The 18,234-nt window shown below is 35.6% G+C and overlaps 2 protein-coding genes across 2 annotated transcripts; both read right to left on the bottom strand.

Annotated features, from left to right (window-relative positions):
• Positions 1-3,529: 3,529 nt before the first annotated feature.
• Positions 3,530-6,495, bottom strand: rax (retina and anterior neural fold homeobox). Its single transcript, XM_039687982.2, has 3 exons — positions 6,097-6,495; positions 5,368-5,585; positions 3,530-4,402 (listed from the first exon to the last, which is right to left on the bottom strand). The coding sequence occupies exons 1-3, from the start codon at positions 6,329-6,331 to the stop codon at positions 3,968-3,970; spliced, it is 888 nt and encodes a 295-aa protein (XP_039543916.1). The 5' UTR covers positions 6,332-6,495; the 3' UTR covers positions 3,530-3,967.
• A 2,658-nt stretch (positions 6,496-9,153) lies between these two features.
• cplx4a (complexin 4a) lies at positions 9,154-14,513 on the bottom strand. The gene is made up of 3 exons (XM_039687935.2): positions 14,192-14,513; positions 12,584-12,671; positions 9,154-10,445 (listed from the first exon to the last, which is right to left on the bottom strand). Exons 1-3 carry the CDS (start codon positions 14,353-14,355, stop codon positions 10,218-10,220), a joined length of 480 nt encoding a protein of 159 aa, XP_039543869.1. The 5' UTR covers positions 14,356-14,513; the 3' UTR covers positions 9,154-10,217.
• Positions 14,514-18,234: the final 3,721 nt, after the last annotated feature.

The following is an 18,234-nucleotide window of genomic DNA, read 5'->3' as shown; positions in this document are numbered from 1 at the left end:
ATAATTATGCGTCAAGAAACTTTATAATACATGCTTCATTTGAATTTTACACCGTATAAATGACAAAAATGTTGTGTCGTAGTTATATTTGAGGAGTGTATGGGGACTAACCCTCGATTTATAAGAACTCCTAATTATATATATTGTACATATATAAAATAAATATAGCCTATATATTTTAGATATAATATATTTTACTGAGTATACTACGATAGTAAAAATAAAAAAAAGTTGGAGGCTGGAAATAGAACACAACCTAACAATTCCCCACAAATGTAAAAATGTGTAGATTGTAAGCAAAGTTGGGTAGATTGCTTACAAATTGTAGTCAGTTACAGTTACCAAATTACATGATAAACACTTTTATTAACATAATCCACTACATTGCACATTTAGTTAATCTGATTGTTTAGCCCTTTACCTATCACCTCCCTTTTTGATAATTGACATTAAAATGCACTATACAAACTTAAATGGTTGTAATTCAAGAATGCTTTGGACTATAGACCTAAGTTTGGTCTTGTTTTAAAGAAAACAATCAGCAGATTATTACTAAAGTGAAAGCAGTTCAAAAATTTAAAGTATGAAAAAGTTATGGAAGTTATAATTTACAGTAAATCAAATATACTTTATTAATATATATTTTTTTAATAAAATAAAATAAAATATTTTACAAATAATTTTTTAACTATAAAATTAAAGCTATATATCTAACCAAGTTGTGTTCCAAATTTAAAGTTGATATCACAAAAATTGAAGTTCGAGATTTTGTTTAGGCGTTATACCAAAAACCGGGTGCCATTGAATTCCATTTAATTTAATTGTATGCATTCTGCCATAACAAATTAAGAAATTTCTATCCAAATATCACTTCTGTCACTAAATATGGAACATTGAGACTTGGATCTTTCTGACAATATGTGTTTTGTCAAGATTAGAAAAGGTTTTGATAATAAATTATTAAAGATGATGCCCAAAAGGGGAGGGGCCTAATAAAAAATACCGTTTCTATGGTAACGCACCGTCCAATTTCAAAACGGTTTACACAGGATGAATTCTGAGTTTGTAAGCTTTCAAATGATATCTAATTTATGATAACTAATAAAATATGTGATATAATAATAATACAAAAATTATGTATATATATATATATAGCCTATAATACTTTTAGAGGACTTCTTACCTTACTTTTTAAAATATAATTGTATCTTTTTTTATTGACAAATACTAATTATGTTTTATTATGAACTTTTAGCACTCAAAACCAAAGTTTCAATTATTAAAAATGTGTGCGTCGACTTTTTGTGACAAAGGTCAGAAACTCCTGTAATGACGTCGATTTTTTGAGGCACGCTCTTGTCATAAATGCATATATTACTGTTCATTCATAATTTGTAAGAAAAAAAAAACAGCACTAAAATATCTATTTAGGAGTCTTAGACGTTTCCAACGATATATAGTTTGTCATGACTAGATTAGGATTTAGTAGTAATATAGTGACAGTTAAGGGGTTAATTACTTTTAGATTACTTTTTAGGAAAAACATATTCCATTCCTTTTTATCAACAACATGTAGTGCATTAAACTATATAGACAAACGTCAGGGTTTCTCAGACTGGTGTTTGTGATGGAACTGCAGGGGTTCGTAAAGGGATAGTTCACCCAAAAATGAAAATTCTGTCATCATTTACTCACCCTCATGTTTTTCCAAACCTGCATGAGTTTTGAAGAATGTTGTTAATTAGACTTTTGGTCCCCCACTATGGAAGTCAATGGGTGCCATTACTGTCTAACAACATTCTTCAAAATATCTTATTTTGTGTTCAGCAGAAGAAAGAAACTCATACAGGTTGGGAAAACCATGAGGCTGAGTGAATTATGGCAGAATCTAATTTTGGGGGTTGAACTATCCCTTTAATAAAACAATTAAAAAAATAAATAAAAACAATTGGGAGAATCAATAAATTATGAATCATTTGCAGCCATTATGAAAATATCATGTAATCATGCAATCAATAAAAAAAGTAACTGTAGAATTATACGAATAAAAAAACGAATTATAACTAAATATAATGTAATTACAATGACTTAATTTTGGAATCTGATTACGTAATGAGAAATATATGTGATCAGTCACTCACTACTACCCCAGGCCAGGTGGGCGGAGAAGAATGTTCCAAACGCGACCACTAGATGGCGGCATAATGAAGGAGAAGCGCCGCAGTGAGCGAGACCTCAGCCGCTCTGAGACTCACAGTGCGATACATCTCTGCTGGAAGCCTGGAACCGTGTTCTCATGGCAACTGAAAAGTAAAAACAATAATTGACATTAAAAATAACAGTTTATATCCTCCTGAGAACAAGAAAAATAGTTTTCAGAATTTAGTCACATTGTTAGCGCATAAGAAACAAATGGGATTTTCTTTAATTATGTTTATTCGATTCATATGTTATGCTATGTTTTCTGTAGTGGACACTGTGAAATTTGTTTAAATAAATAAAAATGTATAGGGAAAAACATTGGGATTTTTCGATTTTTAGTATAACCAAATTAGCATATTAATGTGTTCTTGGGGGCAACATGTAATGAAAAAAGAACTGTGATACTGAGAGTAATAATTGGAAACATTTTCATAATAATATCTAATATTTCATAGGAACATATAATTTCTTTCCCTCACTTGTCATGTCTCCCAAAATACCTGATACACATAAGTTCTGGTGTCCTCTACAATGGACATGTCTGAAATCAATGCCATATTTTGATTATAAATCCCATAGGCCTACTTTTTCCTGAGATTTTGATTTAAGACAAACAATCTGAAAATGAATCAAATTTAAATGACAATTACAAAATAGCCTATTATAATTTTCCCAGCCCATTCTTGTCCCAAGGCGTCACCTAACTGACGCCTTGGGAGGCATTTTGACCATGCTTCAATATCTGACGCTTTAGGGACCCTTTAACCCTAGGCTACCCCAACCCCAGACCTACCCGCATCATCTAACTGAAGCTTTTCCTTTAGCGTCAGTTAGATGACGCCGTAGGATCGCGTCATTGAACTGACGCTAAAGGGTGCCTAAAGCGTCGAATATTGAAGCATGGTCAAAAGGTGACGCCTTGGGGTGATAATGCGTTGAATTTTCCACAAGAGTGCTAAATTTAATCACTAAGGTAATGTCAGTCATGATGTCAGTTCATATGAAACCTCCAAAGATTTGTATCTGTGAAGCCCTGGATGTGCTCTTTTACAGGACATTCAGACTTAAAACTATGAACTATGAGAAATTCACTAAAATATAACGTCCACTACAGGGGACGAGAGTCTATTCCTGGGTCCCAGGAGGATATACAAATTCTTTACAAATATCTAGGAGAATATACCCTAAAAATGCAATGAGTTTATAGCCTTAATAAATTAAAATTAATTTATAATAAATTTGCAAAAAAAAGTTACTCGACATCAACAATTTAAAAAAGCATTAAGAATTGGAGACAGATTACATTTAATATTTTTATGAGCTTGTTTTTTATTATAAAATACAAAATTCATCTGTACAGTGAAAACATACAACAAAACGTCATGGAAATTGGCCGGCTGCTTTGTGCAATACATACAATGAACAAACCCTATAGCACCGGATGGCTATTTTAAATGGGACGAATGTGATTCTGTGAAATTAAATGCATGCATTTATAATATAAACATTATATGATCGATATTTTATTCAATCGTTAAATGCTCTTTTGGTCCAAAAATGGTTGAATTATGTGCGAATTAGCTGGGGAGCTTTATTGAACTCTTGATAAAATCAAAAACAGTAATGTAAAATGAACAACTCTCGGAGGTTTATGAACGACAAACAGATGTGAAAACCATTTGCTCAAACAGAGTCTGATTTGGATAGTTAAAGGAGATGTGAACAAGTCTCTGAGTGTCTCAGTCATTCCAGCATCAGTCTCAGTCTACCACGTCTTCCCTATAGACTGGATGTGTTCTTTAGCTTTCATTCTTAGCGAGGCGATACTTGTGTTTCGTGGGTCTGCCTCTTCTAGTGAAAATTTATCCATAAAGCCCGAGCACTGGTAGGCCGGTGGAGGGGGGCACACTGCCCCGATATGGGGCAGAGGGTGGTTGAACGTGGATGAGCTGAGGAACTGTGGAGGGGTGTAGCTGGCGGGAACACCCTGCTGAGGGGTGATGAAGCTGGGCAGGGACTGCAGGGGAGAGCTGGAGGAAGAGATGGGTCCAGTAAGCCAGGGCTCCAACGGCAGACCGCTGCCCAGAGACAGTGGCCCTGATCTGGGGATGGACAGCATGGAGGACTCCTGCAGCTTGATGGAGCTCACCTCCAGTTTCTCTTGACGTCGCCACTTTGCACGGCGGTTTTGGAACCATACCTGAAACGTGACATAAGAAAGGATTTAGTTTATAACGCAGATGTTGAAAATTCACATTGTGAGGGAAGTTTATGTAAAAACCCTTTAAATACACTGAAAAAAATGGGAGCCTAAAATGTTAACATCTAAATGAACCGCTTTTAAGCAAAAAATATTATATAACATGACTTAACCAACCAATACTTTTTATGGGTTAACCAGAAATAGCTCTTTAAGTATAACAATGTGTACACTTGCAAAAAAATGGATTCATCCATGTTTCCATAATTGATGTTTATTTGATGATTAAATTGTAGGCTATATATATATTTATTTATTTATTTATTTATTTCAGGTCGAATCATAATTTACTCGACTTGATATTTGAAACCCAATTCAGTTTGACTTTTTTTCCACCTAATAAAGATTACTGAGCTGTTATTTTCTAATATTTACTCATTTTAAATTAGAACATACAATTTCATTTCAATGAAATCAAAGAGAAGGCCACACTGAATGATGTGAAATCTTTTATTTTTGCTGAACTTTCCTTTTAATCATTTATATAAATATATATGATACAAAATAACAAAACAAAAATACTCAATTGTAAATAAATAAATGCATAGTTATGTAAGTATCCTATTTTATTTGAGTTTGTATTATTATTGTAGGCTATATTAAACGCTTTTAAAAATATATAAATCATATTTTTGTTATAAAAATTAACTTTTGTATAAAAATTATAATATATAGGCTATTATTATATAGGTAGGCCTACAAATTTTCTTTTTTTAACAAAAATGTTAATATATAGGCTACTGTATTTATTTTGCCTAATTTTTTAACTATGCTTTGATGGACTTGTAAAAAGAAAGGCCATATAAATAAGGTCAAATCTTATTTCTAATATGTGTCATTATCTTATTCTCCAAATACAGAGCTCATGAAGCCCATGATCTGTGTTGCGCACGCGCTGTGCTCACCTGTACTCGAACCTCTGGCAGGTTCACTTTGAGCGCGAGCTCCTCTCTGCTGTACACGTCAGGGTAATGAGACTTCTCAAACGCTCTCTCGAGCTCGTGCAGCTGAAATGTGGTGAACGTGGTCCGGTTCCGTCGGTGCTTTTTCTTGGGATTTTCATCATCCGATAATTTACCGCCATCCGTATCTGGATCCGGACTGACAGCAGATCTACAGACACCTGTAGAAAAATAACGTAAAGTTTTCCTTGAGAAGGTGTGACGTGTTCATATTCTAGTTAAACATCCGGCATTTTAATTATTTACCTTTTTTTAACTACAGGTGAAAACATTTTTTAAAAGTCATTAAACTTTTATTGGTATTCCGTATTGGCTAACATTGTCTTTTACGTAGCCTAATTTTATTTTATAGGCCATTTTTTCTTTAAATTATCTAACTTTCTTTCTTTCTTTCTTTCTTTCTTTCTTTCTTTCTTTCTTTCTTTCTTTCTTTCTTTCTTTCTTTCTTTCTTTCTTTCTTTCTTTCAATTTTAAAGTCCATTTCATTTACAATTTAAATATAGGCAATACAACTTTTCAACAAACCTTACAATTTATATTAATAGCTCATTTAAATGTGCTTGAAATGTAGTATGCTGCTACATGTATATTATTAATAACTTGCTATAAAGTGCTGTCAAAATGGCCAGTTTTAAACCCTGAAAATAAAACTTTACGCATCCGTTTACTCACCTTCAAAGTTCTTGGAGTTCTTACAGTCCTTTTTGGGGGACAGCAAGTGCTCCGTGTCTTTTCCTGGCTTCCCTGATCCATAGGAAAACGCCGGGTGGAACAAATTCTCTCCTTTAAATCCCAAAATGGATTCAATGCTGTGGATCCTCGTTTGGGATCCAGGACTGCGAACCAAGCGCGCGGATGGGGAGAGACGCTCTTCCATGTCTTGGGACTGGGATCCAACAAGCTTCATCGAACGTTTTGATGCGGAAAAAACAACAAAACAAAACAAAAGTATGCAAAGCTCAGCTATATTTCCTATTCGATACACTCAGCAGCACATCAATTCCCGATAGTCCAGACTGTCTCAGCAGAAGCAAGTCATGCAACTTTCTCCAGTAGTGGTCCACACTGAGGATGCAGTGGCCCCCAGGGGCCTTATATGGATTCCCCTCGACCGGGATTCTATTGTGTGAGTGACATCCCCTTCGACACGTCAAGAAACGTCAGATTGTCCGGAGTGAGGGATAGTATTGTCCCCGCGAAGAGCATTTAACTCCTCCCAGAGCTTCTTCTGCATAATATAAACCGCCTTACATAAATCTTAAATAATCTTTTCCCACTCCAGATGTCTTGACCATGATGGCCTGTAGAAATGAGAGGAACTGGGGCTGGATTACATCTTTAAGGCCGAAACAGATCATAATTACAAAAATCTCTGCACGTGCAAAATAACATTAAAAACGTCAGTTTACAAAAACGCTCCCTGGTAAGTGCATGTGCAACGAAATAGTTGTATAGGTCAGCACCAGTGTCAGGCATAGCTTACAGTTAAGGCTAAAAGTGATAAGTTTCAACGCGTTCTCATCCCAAAGCGCCATATAGGGCTCTAAGTTTATCATGTGAAAATCACAGCTGGGTGACAGTAAAAGCGGAATTATTTGATTTGATTGACGTTTTGAATTCAAATGATCCCCTTATAAAATGTTTAAAATAAAGGAGACCTATTGCCTACATGAAATTATTATGATAATGGAATTTCTATACAACAAGAGTTAGGCTACATAGCCTATATTTAAACATGGGTTTAAATCGCGTTACAAAACAAAAATTAAACAAAGAGCAGACATTTAATAATGTAAAAAAACATTTAGGCTACATTTAAAACTCATGGCTTTCTTAGCAGTTTATAAATTTAGTTACTGTTGAGGCGATATCCACTAAAAATAAAATAGTAACAAAAATAACAAAGTTGGCTATTCATAGCGAATACAAGTTCCAATACAAGATTTAAGATTATATTTAAAGTATGTTTGTGAACAGCAAAATATTGAAATCCTTTAAACCTGAATGGAATAATATGCGTAGCCAATACTCTGAATAGCCTGTGAATTAGAAAATTTAGCTTTTGGATCTAATTTAGCTATCATACGTTTTGGTGATCAAACATTTAAGAAGCCTAATTAACAGTCTAAACCGATAAAAACTACTTTACGTCTATACTTCGAGCATGGTTCCATAGGAGATTTTGTTACATGAACAAAACGCGATCTCAAGCAGCAAGCGCGCGACCCCTGAGAGCTGGCCTACAATTGAGGTGCAGTTAATTGGAAGAATTTGCAAACTTCCTCAATATTGAATGGATACGTGTAATTAGCTCCGAACAAAGATTGACAGCAGTCTGATAATCCGCAGGACACACGCTGGTTTGAGGGGATTACACACTTTCCCCCCTCTATCCAAAACAGGCCAAATCCTTTCAACCGCTTGGCTTTTCCCTAATTACAACAGATAATGTTGGTATTCCGAGATTTATTCAAAGATACACACACACACACACACACACACACACACACACACACACACACACGAAAAATCAATCAAACGCGTTTATGACAAAAACAACAACAACAACAAATATAATATCTATATCTATCTATCTTAAAAGTCTTTCATATTATTTTCTGGATAGGATTTTAATAGAAGGATATTTACAGAAAAGGGAAAGTAGGCCTATATAAGTATTTACAAGTAGGCAATTATAAGATGTTTTTTTGTAAATACTAAATATATATGAAGAGTTCAGATGCAAAAGCCTCTAAATGCCATTTGAAATTTTCTTCTTGAATGATGATTTTTATCAAACTTGTATATTTAAGTTCAGTGATCTCACTTAAATGGCAATGATGATTACCTAATTGTTATTTAAGTGAAATTACTGAACTTAAATATACAAGTTACTACTATTACTAGTAAAAATCTTTATTTTTGAGATCAAGAATTCAATTGTTCTTAGTTTAAAGGACTATTCTTGATATCCACAATTGTAGTAACAATGTTCATTTTGATATCAAGAATTTAATTTTTACTATTGACAATGTTAATTTCTGATATCATGAATGTGATTGTTACTAGTAAGAAAGACATTTTAGATATGTGAAATAATATTCAATATTTTCAGATATCAAAAATGATCATTTTTACTAAGCTATCAATTGAATTGTTGATATCAAGAATAGACCTTTCAACTAGTGACAATTTAATTATTGATATCAGGAATTCACATTTTTACTAGTAACAATTTAATTATTCATATCAAAAATGATATTTCTACTAGTAAAAAAATCAATTCTTGATATCAACAATTTATTTTGAATGGCAGCCTATGGTGAAATTTCACTAGTGAAAACACAATTACAGATATCAGCAACTAAATTGTTGATATCAAGAATTAAATTTTTTTTTTATATCAAGAATTCATATCCTGGAAATGAATAAAAGCTAAAACGGCTTGCCATAGTTATGTCTAGTGAAGGAATACTTGTCTTATCGACCTTGTATAATCCTATTAAAACTTCAAAAAATGCTCTTTTTTAATAACCATGAACCATGAATCATTTAATATTTATTTTCTCCCATCTTGTCATCTGGTATTGCTAAACAAACCAATGTTTTTCAGGCCCTTTTTATTGGATTTGGCTGTATTCTTGTGCATGTAACGCTAAAACATTGACATTATAATGAGAAAATCTCGCAGACAATGACTTATTTTGATCACAAATGCATAGTTTATCAATCGTCTGTTTTATTCATCGATTTAATCTGTTTACACATGAGACATTAATCATATTTATGCCTATTTACCTCACATTATAAAGTTACATACCACATACGTAACTTAATAGACTAAAGAATCCTAATAAACATTACAATATCATATGCGCCAATGCTAGATGGTCTGTCGTCAAGAAAAGAAGAAATAACAGCCTCACATTCATCTCAACCCTTGTGCAAAACAGCAGGAGGGAGAATTCAACAGCTTCTCCACCACCTCTGGTTCAAGTCATTATATGTTTGTTAGATATATTTACAGGTAAATATATGCACAAAAGAAAAGGGAAAGAGAAAAGACTAGCCTACAACATCATTTATTAACATAACATACAAAAGAAATAAAGTCGAAACAGCAAAATATGGGGCCAAGCAAATGACATTCAGAGAAGCTGAAAAGTTCAGATGCAGCTTTGGAAATTAAAAACTTGGGTGACTGTGTTATAATTATACTTTGCTAACACTTTACAATGAGGTCTCACTTGATACATTAAAAATGTATTTGTAATTGTTGGTATTATGGTTAACTTAATTTATACATCTATGTAAATAAAGAGTTAATTTTAAAGGGATAGTTCACCCAAAAATAAATTCTGTCATTAATTACTCACCCTTATTACAAACCCATAAGACTTTTGTTCATCTTTGGAACACAATTAAAGATATTTCTGAGAATTTGTCCCTCCATAGACAACTTTGACACTTCAAGAAGTTCATAAATAGGCTTTTATTCACATTCACATAAACAGAAGCTCAAATGAACCTGTTTAAATGTGAATAAAACTACTCTCTACACTTATGAGGGTAATTAATCATTGTTGAGTGAACTGTCCCTTTAATGAAAGCTTCTTGTAAAGTGTCACTGAAACTTGAACAGCAATAAATCAATGCGGAGGGAAAATGAAGATGTGTTTTTTTTTTTTTCAAAAAGAGACCTGGGCTGTGTTTCTCAAAAGCATGGTGGAGAATTATGATGCTTTTGGGAAACGTAGACCTGGATTGTAGAAATGTGTGAACTTGCTAAATTATTACATGACAGAACACTTCTCCTCAGCCTTGGACTTCATCTCCGTCAGTGTAGCGCTGGCTTTCTCTTTTAACTGATCCATGTCCATGTTCTGTAAGTTCTGCATCTGCCCTAGGATGGAGTCCTTCTCCTCTTCCTCTGTGGCATCCTCATCCACCATCTTCAGCAGCTCCTCGGGAACATCTACATCATCTCCTGCCATCTGGAGCATGTTTTCATCCTGCTCACTCTGAGGGGGGAATACACACAGGGAGTCAAACAGGGACAGAAGTCATGTTGTTACTTTTACTAATTCATTAAGAGTCATTGATAAAGAACAATTTGTGTAATGGATGTTCTTAAAGGTTCTTCATGGAGTCATCGATGAAGAACCTTTATTTTTAACCCTCAAAAATGACTGATATTGTATTTTATTCCAATGAAATTAATGTACTATTTTAGTTTGATAATGTTTTAATTGAATATTTTGCATTTTTAGGTAATTTTATGGTAATAAATTATATTTATGCAGTAGTTATATCCCATTTATTACATGTTATCCACTGAGCATAAACCCGAAAATGTAATTTCCAAATAAAACTGTTAAATTTTGATTATTGCTGAAGAGAAAAAAGGAGTAGAAATTGAAGCTCGAAAATTACTACTGTCATTTTTTTAATGAAATATATATATTTTCCAAAACACTTTTACTATAAAACTGTAAGGAAAATCAAACCCACACATCTAAAAACTTTGTGTTACAAATTTTAGACCATCACCTCAAAGAAATGAGCTTTCGGTATATCTTTAAAAAAAAATGTTGCTGCCTTAAATATTTAAGTACAATCAATTTGGATGTTTAAGTAATTTCAACTTAAATTACATGAAACAGACTTAAAAATTAGTCAAATACTTATTTTGATGAGTTAAAGCAATGTTAAAACACATGTTGTCACAACTCATTGATCATCACTGGAAAAAATATTGTTGGTCTAACTTAAATTAAGTAACCTGGCTGCCTTAAAATTTTAAGTTCATTGAAATGGAAAATTTGAGTTTAAATACAATGAAGGAGACTGATTAAATCATCATCAACTCAAAATATTATGTTATCTGAACTATATAAATAATTTAAATTGATTTGACAAAAGAAAAAAAGTTGTGATTACAAATCATGTAAAATTTTTTTTTACAGTGGTGATTTTGTGAAGTACCAAACCATTCCAAGATGAAATTAGTTTCCCATTCTTTTCCAATGCTGCCATTTTGACCACAAGGAGTACAAGTGTGATTTTTGTTTTGTTTACATTTTCGAATCATATCCATTATTATTATTATTTTTTGCACTCACATAGCAAGTGCCAAAACATTTACAAAGTATCGAAGCATTCCGACGAAGTAAAAAAAGTAAAAATTTTCCGTTTTCAGAGGAGTGTATCAGACATTTTAGACTCTAGCATCTTCAATGTTAGCCTTTTCGCATTAATGCATCACATATTGAAGAATTCAGAGAGAAAATGAAGCTGTACAAAGACGAGCAGATGTTGTGGATAACCAATATTGTTGGAGGCTTGTGTAGACCTCAGTTCACTCTCTTAATCTGGTTAGCTTATTTATTGGAAGTGCCGAGAGCTCAGAGCCACACAAAGCATCTATATATGGGAGAAAATACATGTATATGTGTATGTCTGTGAGCCAAATGCAAATTAGGAACTCTAGAGATTAATTACGTTCAACCCAATATATATTTAACTATAAAACCCCATATATATAGTAACTATAAAATCCATGTCACACTGAAGGACAGTTTATGTGCACTGTATAATAATGTCCAACACATAGACTTTCCATTTTAGTTCAAAAGTTTGGCATCAGTATTCATTTATTTATTTTAACACTTTTGATACATTTCTATTCAGCAAGGATGCATTAAATTGATCAAAAGTGACAGTAAAAGACATGTTTTTTTGAAATAACGCTGATCTTTAGAACTTTCTATTCAAAGAATTCTGAAAAAAAAAAAAAAAAATTCCCACACATCTGTTCTTAACATTGATAATAAAAATAAATGTTTCTTGCTTGGCAAATCAGCATATTAGAATGATTTATGATGGATCATGTGACTGAAGAATGATGTAATGATACTGAAAATTCAATAAATTACATTTGAAAAATATTCAAATAGAAAACAGTAATAATATTTCAAAATTTTCTTTGGTATATTTTTGATTAAATAAATGCAGCCTTGATGAGAAACAGACATAGAAAATCTCATAAACTGTAGTGCGTTTAAATAATCTTACAAACTGATGATGAAAAAAAATCAGAGTTGTCAACTGAAAAACATCGACTAAGTATTTGAGAAAGAAGGGGCAAAGTGACTCTTACTTTAGGAAGCCGGTATTTTTCTCTTAGACAAACTCTCAGAGTTGCCCTCTCTGCTTTCTTGTGCAAGAAATCTGCATCTCGTTCCATTCTGTGGAAATATTTTAAAAACACATCATCACGTGCAAAGAATAACAGAATAACAACAAAAAAAAAGAGATGATTACACTATGTAGTACAGTGTATACTAATCTTATGATTTTCATGTTAAAAAAACACATACCACCGGTAAACATGTATAATTCATGGGAGAACATGCATTGCACAAACAGTTTGTTTAAAAATGTGTGCGTGCCAGAACACTAGCGGTAGAATGAAATGACCCCTGGGGTTTAGCTTGCAGCTTAACTCTAGATAAAGAGCTTCAGGATGCTTATGGTATTGTTCAGGCAGTGTGGCGACTACACTTGAAGCAAAGCTAGTTTACCAGCAACATCTAGATAATAAAATCCTTTGGATGTTTGATCTGAAGCTACACAAAGATCTTCAGATGTTTAGATGTAATCTCACAAAAGACACGTATGCTTATTGTATGAATCATCTGTTTATAACCTGCTCATATTTCTGCTTAAGTGAGCCTGCTGATGCTAGTTGTTATCTCATCTCACATGAACATGAATAATATCAAATCTTAGGATTAAACTGGCAATGGGTTTTTTTATGATTTGAAAATCTCCTTATTGTCCCAATACGAAAGGCAACAGCCTTAATAAACTTAAATATAAATATTTTAAATAGTGAACCACATACAGTGTATTTAGTGTTAAATCTGAGTTTCACAAAAAAAAGCTCTTTTCTTCTAAACGTATTTGGTTTGCATATATACATATAAAAATTCAATCATGATTGGTTCCAAATGTTTTTCATAACCAGAATGTGCAGCGTCATTCCATGTAATAATCTGGTTATTTAACCACATTCCCATATGAGCAGCGCTGAATGATAAATACTGTGAATTTCAGTATCAAAGATTGTTTTTTAAAGATAACACCGACTTGTTACACTAATGCACATCTTTAAATATCAGCTGTCTCTTTAACAAAACACAAAAAAGTAAGGAAGGGAGATTTGAAATATGCAGAGGTTCATAAGTCCCCAATGCTTTGATTGTTTCTAAAAATAGCATTATCCAGCTCAACAAGGCCAGGATAACCCACGCTAAGCTCTGCTCTCAGGACTGATTAGCAACTAGCATCTGACGTTACTCTCTGATACCAACATGTAGTCTGTTCGTCTTTAATCGTTGACGTTCTCATCTTGACACCTAGAGATAGTTCAGGTGCAGATCTTAGCATGAATACATCACTATGGAGAATGACAGATTCATAAGCTTGCATCACTGCAGCTTTTAAACATTTAAACAGCCTACAAGTGTTTCTGTAATGCATCAACACCTTTAAGGACGGAAGAAGGATCCAAAACTGGCTGGCTAAACAGTTGTCATTGGGATAAATACATTAATTTTACTAAGAACCAAACAATCTCCAAAAAATATTTAAACCTTAAAAACATGATTCCATATCCATTTTTTCCCCCACTTACTTTGTCAAGGTCATTACAGGAGAAATAAATAAGCACAAATAGGGCCAGAGAGGCCCAAACTTTACTTACTTTTCCTCCACTACTTGTTTCTGGTACTCCTCATATTCTTCTCTAGTCATGCCGGCGGCCGCTGCGGGGTCCTTGGGGGTCTCTTCCTCAGCTTTTGCCTCTCCTCCTCCAAGTCCCATTCCCTTCAGTGGGTTCCCAACCATACTTTTGATTAAAAACGCCATTATTTACCCCGTTGGAGTCTCTAGCTTGACGTCAAATTGTGCTTCCCTGAACTCTTTTGGTTAAACTCCTTAGTTTCCAGTAGAGACGTCCCTTAGATGGATTGTCGGTGGTCTAATTTTGGAGCTAGGCTAACCGACCTGCCTGTCTGTTATCAAGGACACACTGTTGACTAGAAATGGCGGCCAGGGGACCAAAAAAAAAAAAAAAAACGTTTATGGTGGAGCCATAATCTGGATTAGGATACAGCAGTCTACTCTGAGAGGCAGATGGCTGTGTGCTTTCTCTTTTCCACACAATAAAAGTGAAAGAACCCAGTGAATTTATCAATCATAAGCTGTAACTGGAGAAAAAAATATCAGTAGTCATCACCGATCAGAGAGAAAACTATGAATTTTGTGTTTTGGAGATTAGGTTGGCGTCCACCATTGACGTCACATTTGTTGTATCCACCCACTGACTGTTAATCACATTACTTAATGAGGGACTGACCAATGCAGCTAGTTCCCAGATTTTCCATTTATACCCCTTCTGAGCCCAAAGAAGCACAGCTACAGGATTACAAACCCGTTTATCTGATTCACAGGATGTGGATGAAGACGAGGAGCTGCAAGTTTATACACCATATTTACTAGCAAACATCCAGGAAGTGGTTTGTTTGTTCAACAATTATCTGTTGAGATGTTTCAAGAGAAGTAGATAATGGCTATTAAATATGACACAAAATAGCATTTAGAAAAAAAAAGACTTACCATGGATTGCTGGTGGTTTAGTTTGTCTCCCAATGGGAACAAACTGGTCTTCAGTGTTCTAGGTGGTCTTCCAGGATGGCCAAACTGGTCTTCAGTGTTCTAGCCGTTCTTCCAGACTGGCCAAACTGGTCTTCAGTGTTCTAGCTGGTCTTCCAGACTGGCCAAACTGGTCTTCAGTGTTCTAGCTGGTCTTCCAGAATGGCCAAACTGGTCTTCAGTGTTCTAGCTGGTCTTCCAGAATGGCCAAACTGGTCTTCAATGTTCTAGCTGGTCTTCCAGAATGGCCAAACTGGTCTTCAGTATTCTAGCTGGTCTTCCAGGCTGGCCAAACTGGTCTTCGGTGTTCTAGCTGGTCTTCCAGACTGGCCAAACTGGTCTTCAGTGTTCTAGCTGGTCTTCCAGACTGGCCAAACTGGTCTTCAGTGTTCTAGCTGGTCTTCCAGAATGGCCAAACTGGTCTTCAATGTTCTAGCTGGTCTTCCAGAATGGCCAAACTGGTCTTCAATGTTCTAGCTGGTCTTCCAGAATGGCCATACTGGTCTTCAGTGTTCTAGCTGGTCTTCCAGAATGGCCAAACTGGTCTTCAGTGTTCTAGCTGGTCTTCCAGAATGGCCAAACTGGTCTTCAGTGTTCTAGCTGGTCTTCCAGGCTGGCCAAACTGGTCTTCGGTGTTCTAGCTGGTCTTCCAGACTGGCCAAACTGGTCTTCAGTGTTCTAGCTGGTCTTCAGTGTTCTAGCTGGTCTTCCAGGCTAGCCAAACTGGTCTTCAGTGTTCTAGCTGGTCTTCAAGACTGGCCAACCTGGTCTTCAGTGTTCTAGCTGGTCTTCCAGGCTGGCCAAACTGGTCTTCAGTGTTCTAGCTGGTCTTCCAGACTGGCCAAACTGGTCTTCGGTGTTCTAGCTGGTCTTCCAGGCTGGCCAAACTGGTCTTCAGTGTTCTAGCTGGTCTTCCAGGCTGGCCAAACTGGTCTTCGGTGTTCTAGCTGGTCTTCCAGACTGGCCAAATTGGTCTTCAGTTTTCTAGCTGGTATTCCAGCCTGGCCAAACTGGTCTTCGGTGTTCTAGCTGTTCTTCCAGACTGGCCAAACTGGTCTTTAGTGTTCTAGCTGGTCTTCCAGGCTGGCCAAACTGGTCTTCGGTGTTCTAGCTGGTCTTCCAGACTGGCCAAATTGGTCTTCAGTTTTCTAGCTGGTATTCCAGCCTGGCCAAACTGGTCTTCGGTGTTCTAGCTGTTCTTCCAGACTGGCCAAACTGGTCTTCAGTGTTCTAGCTGGTCTTCCAGGCTGGCCAAACTAGTCTTCAGTGTTCTAGCTGGTCTTCCAGACTGACCAAACTGGACTTCAGTGTTCTAGCTGGTCTTCCAGACTGACCAAACTGGTCTTCAGTGTTCTAGCTGGTCTTCCAGACTGGCCAAACTGGTCTTCAGTGTTCTAGCTGGTCTTCCAGACTGCATGACCAAACTGGACTTCAGTGTTCTAGCTGGTCTTCCAGAGTGGCCAAACTGGTCTTTAGTGTTCTAGCTGGTCTTCCAGACTGGCCAACCTGGTCTTCAGTGTTCTAGCTGGTCTTCCAGACTGGACAAACTGGTCTTCAGTGTTCTAGCTGGTCTTCCAGACTAGCCAAGATGGACTTCAGGTGGTCTAGTTCTTCAAAGTGTTGATGTTCAACTTATTTAGCTTAGCTGATCTTCAGACTGACTAGCGAACAAACTTTTTTTTTTAAAAATCCTTTAAACTTGACCAACCCGGTGGCAGGTAAGATAAGCACACAACTTTAAACTGTTCAGCTGTTACATTTTGCACGGTTTAAACAAAGAACAGCTAATACCAGGCATTGAATTCACCAAGTAGCAATTAGCATGTAGCATAGCATTCACACATGGAGCAGCATAAACTGAAAGAAACTACCAAAAGGTTTCGTCATTTGCAGTTGACAAGTTCCTCAGGTCAATTTGTGATGCAGTTTGACTATTCTCTTACAAAACATCTCTTGAATGTTGTGCTCTCATTTTGTTGAGTTAAATATCTCTTAAAGCTCTGACACATGGTGGTGTACCTCAGACTGATTTAAGCTGTTTCTCTCACAAGACAAGCATAACTTGTTAGAGTTAGCAAGAAATAGCACAGTTATTAGCAATTGAGACATACACAGTAAGCATCTTTGATTCTTTGACCTCCCATGACCTTTGTAAATTAACACAGATGCTTTTTATCTTCCTTCCAAGCTTTGACACAATGACTGTCCTGTGGTAAAGGTGGGATACCTACAAACTTATTTTATTATTCACAGTTGATGAATTCAAAGAATCAGGTCAATTCATGTTGCATTTCAATTATTGTCCCTCTTTCGTGGAACAATAGTCAAACTGCATCATTATTTGACCTGATACACAAACAACTCGTGAGGCGATATCTCATATTAAAGCTCTGACACCGTCACAACTGAGCTGAGATTGCCTGTCCAAGGTGAAGACACTTAAAGCAATAAGGGCACCATTGTGCCCTCAAACAGTCCAATAACTGTTCCATTATGAGTCTATTGGAAGCATAATCATGGTGAAAACTAATTATTCCTGAAGGAAAGGTCATTTAAAGAGTGGATTGTTGTGCACAAAGGCCTTGATTTAAATTTTCATGAGGTGACAATACAGTTGCCTTGGAAGACAACTACTATTTATACAGGAAGTATGAAGGTAAAATGAAAATATAACCTGAACATCACTTAGCACTAATAATAAATAAATCCAAAGTGTCTTAAAGCAGCTGAGACCGCTTGAACTCCTATAGGTCCAGTGAACTTGTTCTGGATTGACTGCACAGCACGGTGGGATGGAGTGACAGATGTGCTAAACGTACACGCCATCTCTCCATGTAATCCCCTGAAAAGAGAGAGGTGGGGGTGGGGAAGAGAGCGAGAGTACGTGATCAAGCTGAAGCGTGGAGCAGAGATTGAGTGTGAAGAGAGACAGAGGGAGGGAACGGCTGTTGGATTATCAGTACTAAGAGAATCATTGGCATATCCCCATACAATACTCGAATGTCACAAAAGGACGCTAGTAAAGAGGACGCTGAAAGCCTGTATCATCCATGCAGTAACGTCCTGTGCATAATTATTTATTAATATTGCATA

This window comes from Pimephales promelas, chromosome 19 (assembly GCF_988280905.1).
Source record: "Pimephales promelas chromosome 19, fPimPro1.hap1.1, whole genome shotgun sequence".
In the NCBI taxonomy this organism is placed as follows: domain Eukaryota; kingdom Metazoa; phylum Chordata; class Actinopteri; order Cypriniformes; family Leuciscidae; genus Pimephales; species Pimephales promelas.
This window is presented reverse-complemented; position numbering and strand designations above follow the sequence as displayed.

Excerpts from the sequence above, each read along its gene's own strand:
- rax (XM_039687982.2), bottom strand. The coding sequence starts at position 6,331 with ATGAAGCTTGTTGGATCCCAGTCCCAAGACATGGAAGAGCGTCTCTCC. Across the intron at positions 5,586-6,096 it reads GAACTCCAAGAACTTTGAAG|GTGTCTGTAGATCTGCTGTC; the intron begins GTGAGTAAACGG and ends ATTTTTCTACAG. Across the intron at positions 4,403-5,367 it reads TGCCAGAGGTTCGAGTACAG|GTATGGTTCCAAAACCGCCG; the intron begins GTGAGCACAGCG and ends GTCACGTTTCAG.
- cplx4a (XM_039687935.2), bottom strand. The coding sequence starts at position 14,355 with ATGGCGTTTTTAATCAAAAGTATGGTTGGGAACCCACTGAAGGGAATG. Across the intron at positions 12,672-14,191 it reads AAACAAGTAGTGGAGGAAAA|AATGGAACGAGATGCAGATT; the intron begins GTAAGTAAAGTT and ends ATATTTCCACAG. Across the intron at positions 10,446-12,583 it reads AAAAATACCGGCTTCCTAAA|AGTGAGCAGGATGAAAACAT; the intron begins GTAAGAGTCACT and ends TTCCCCCCTCAG.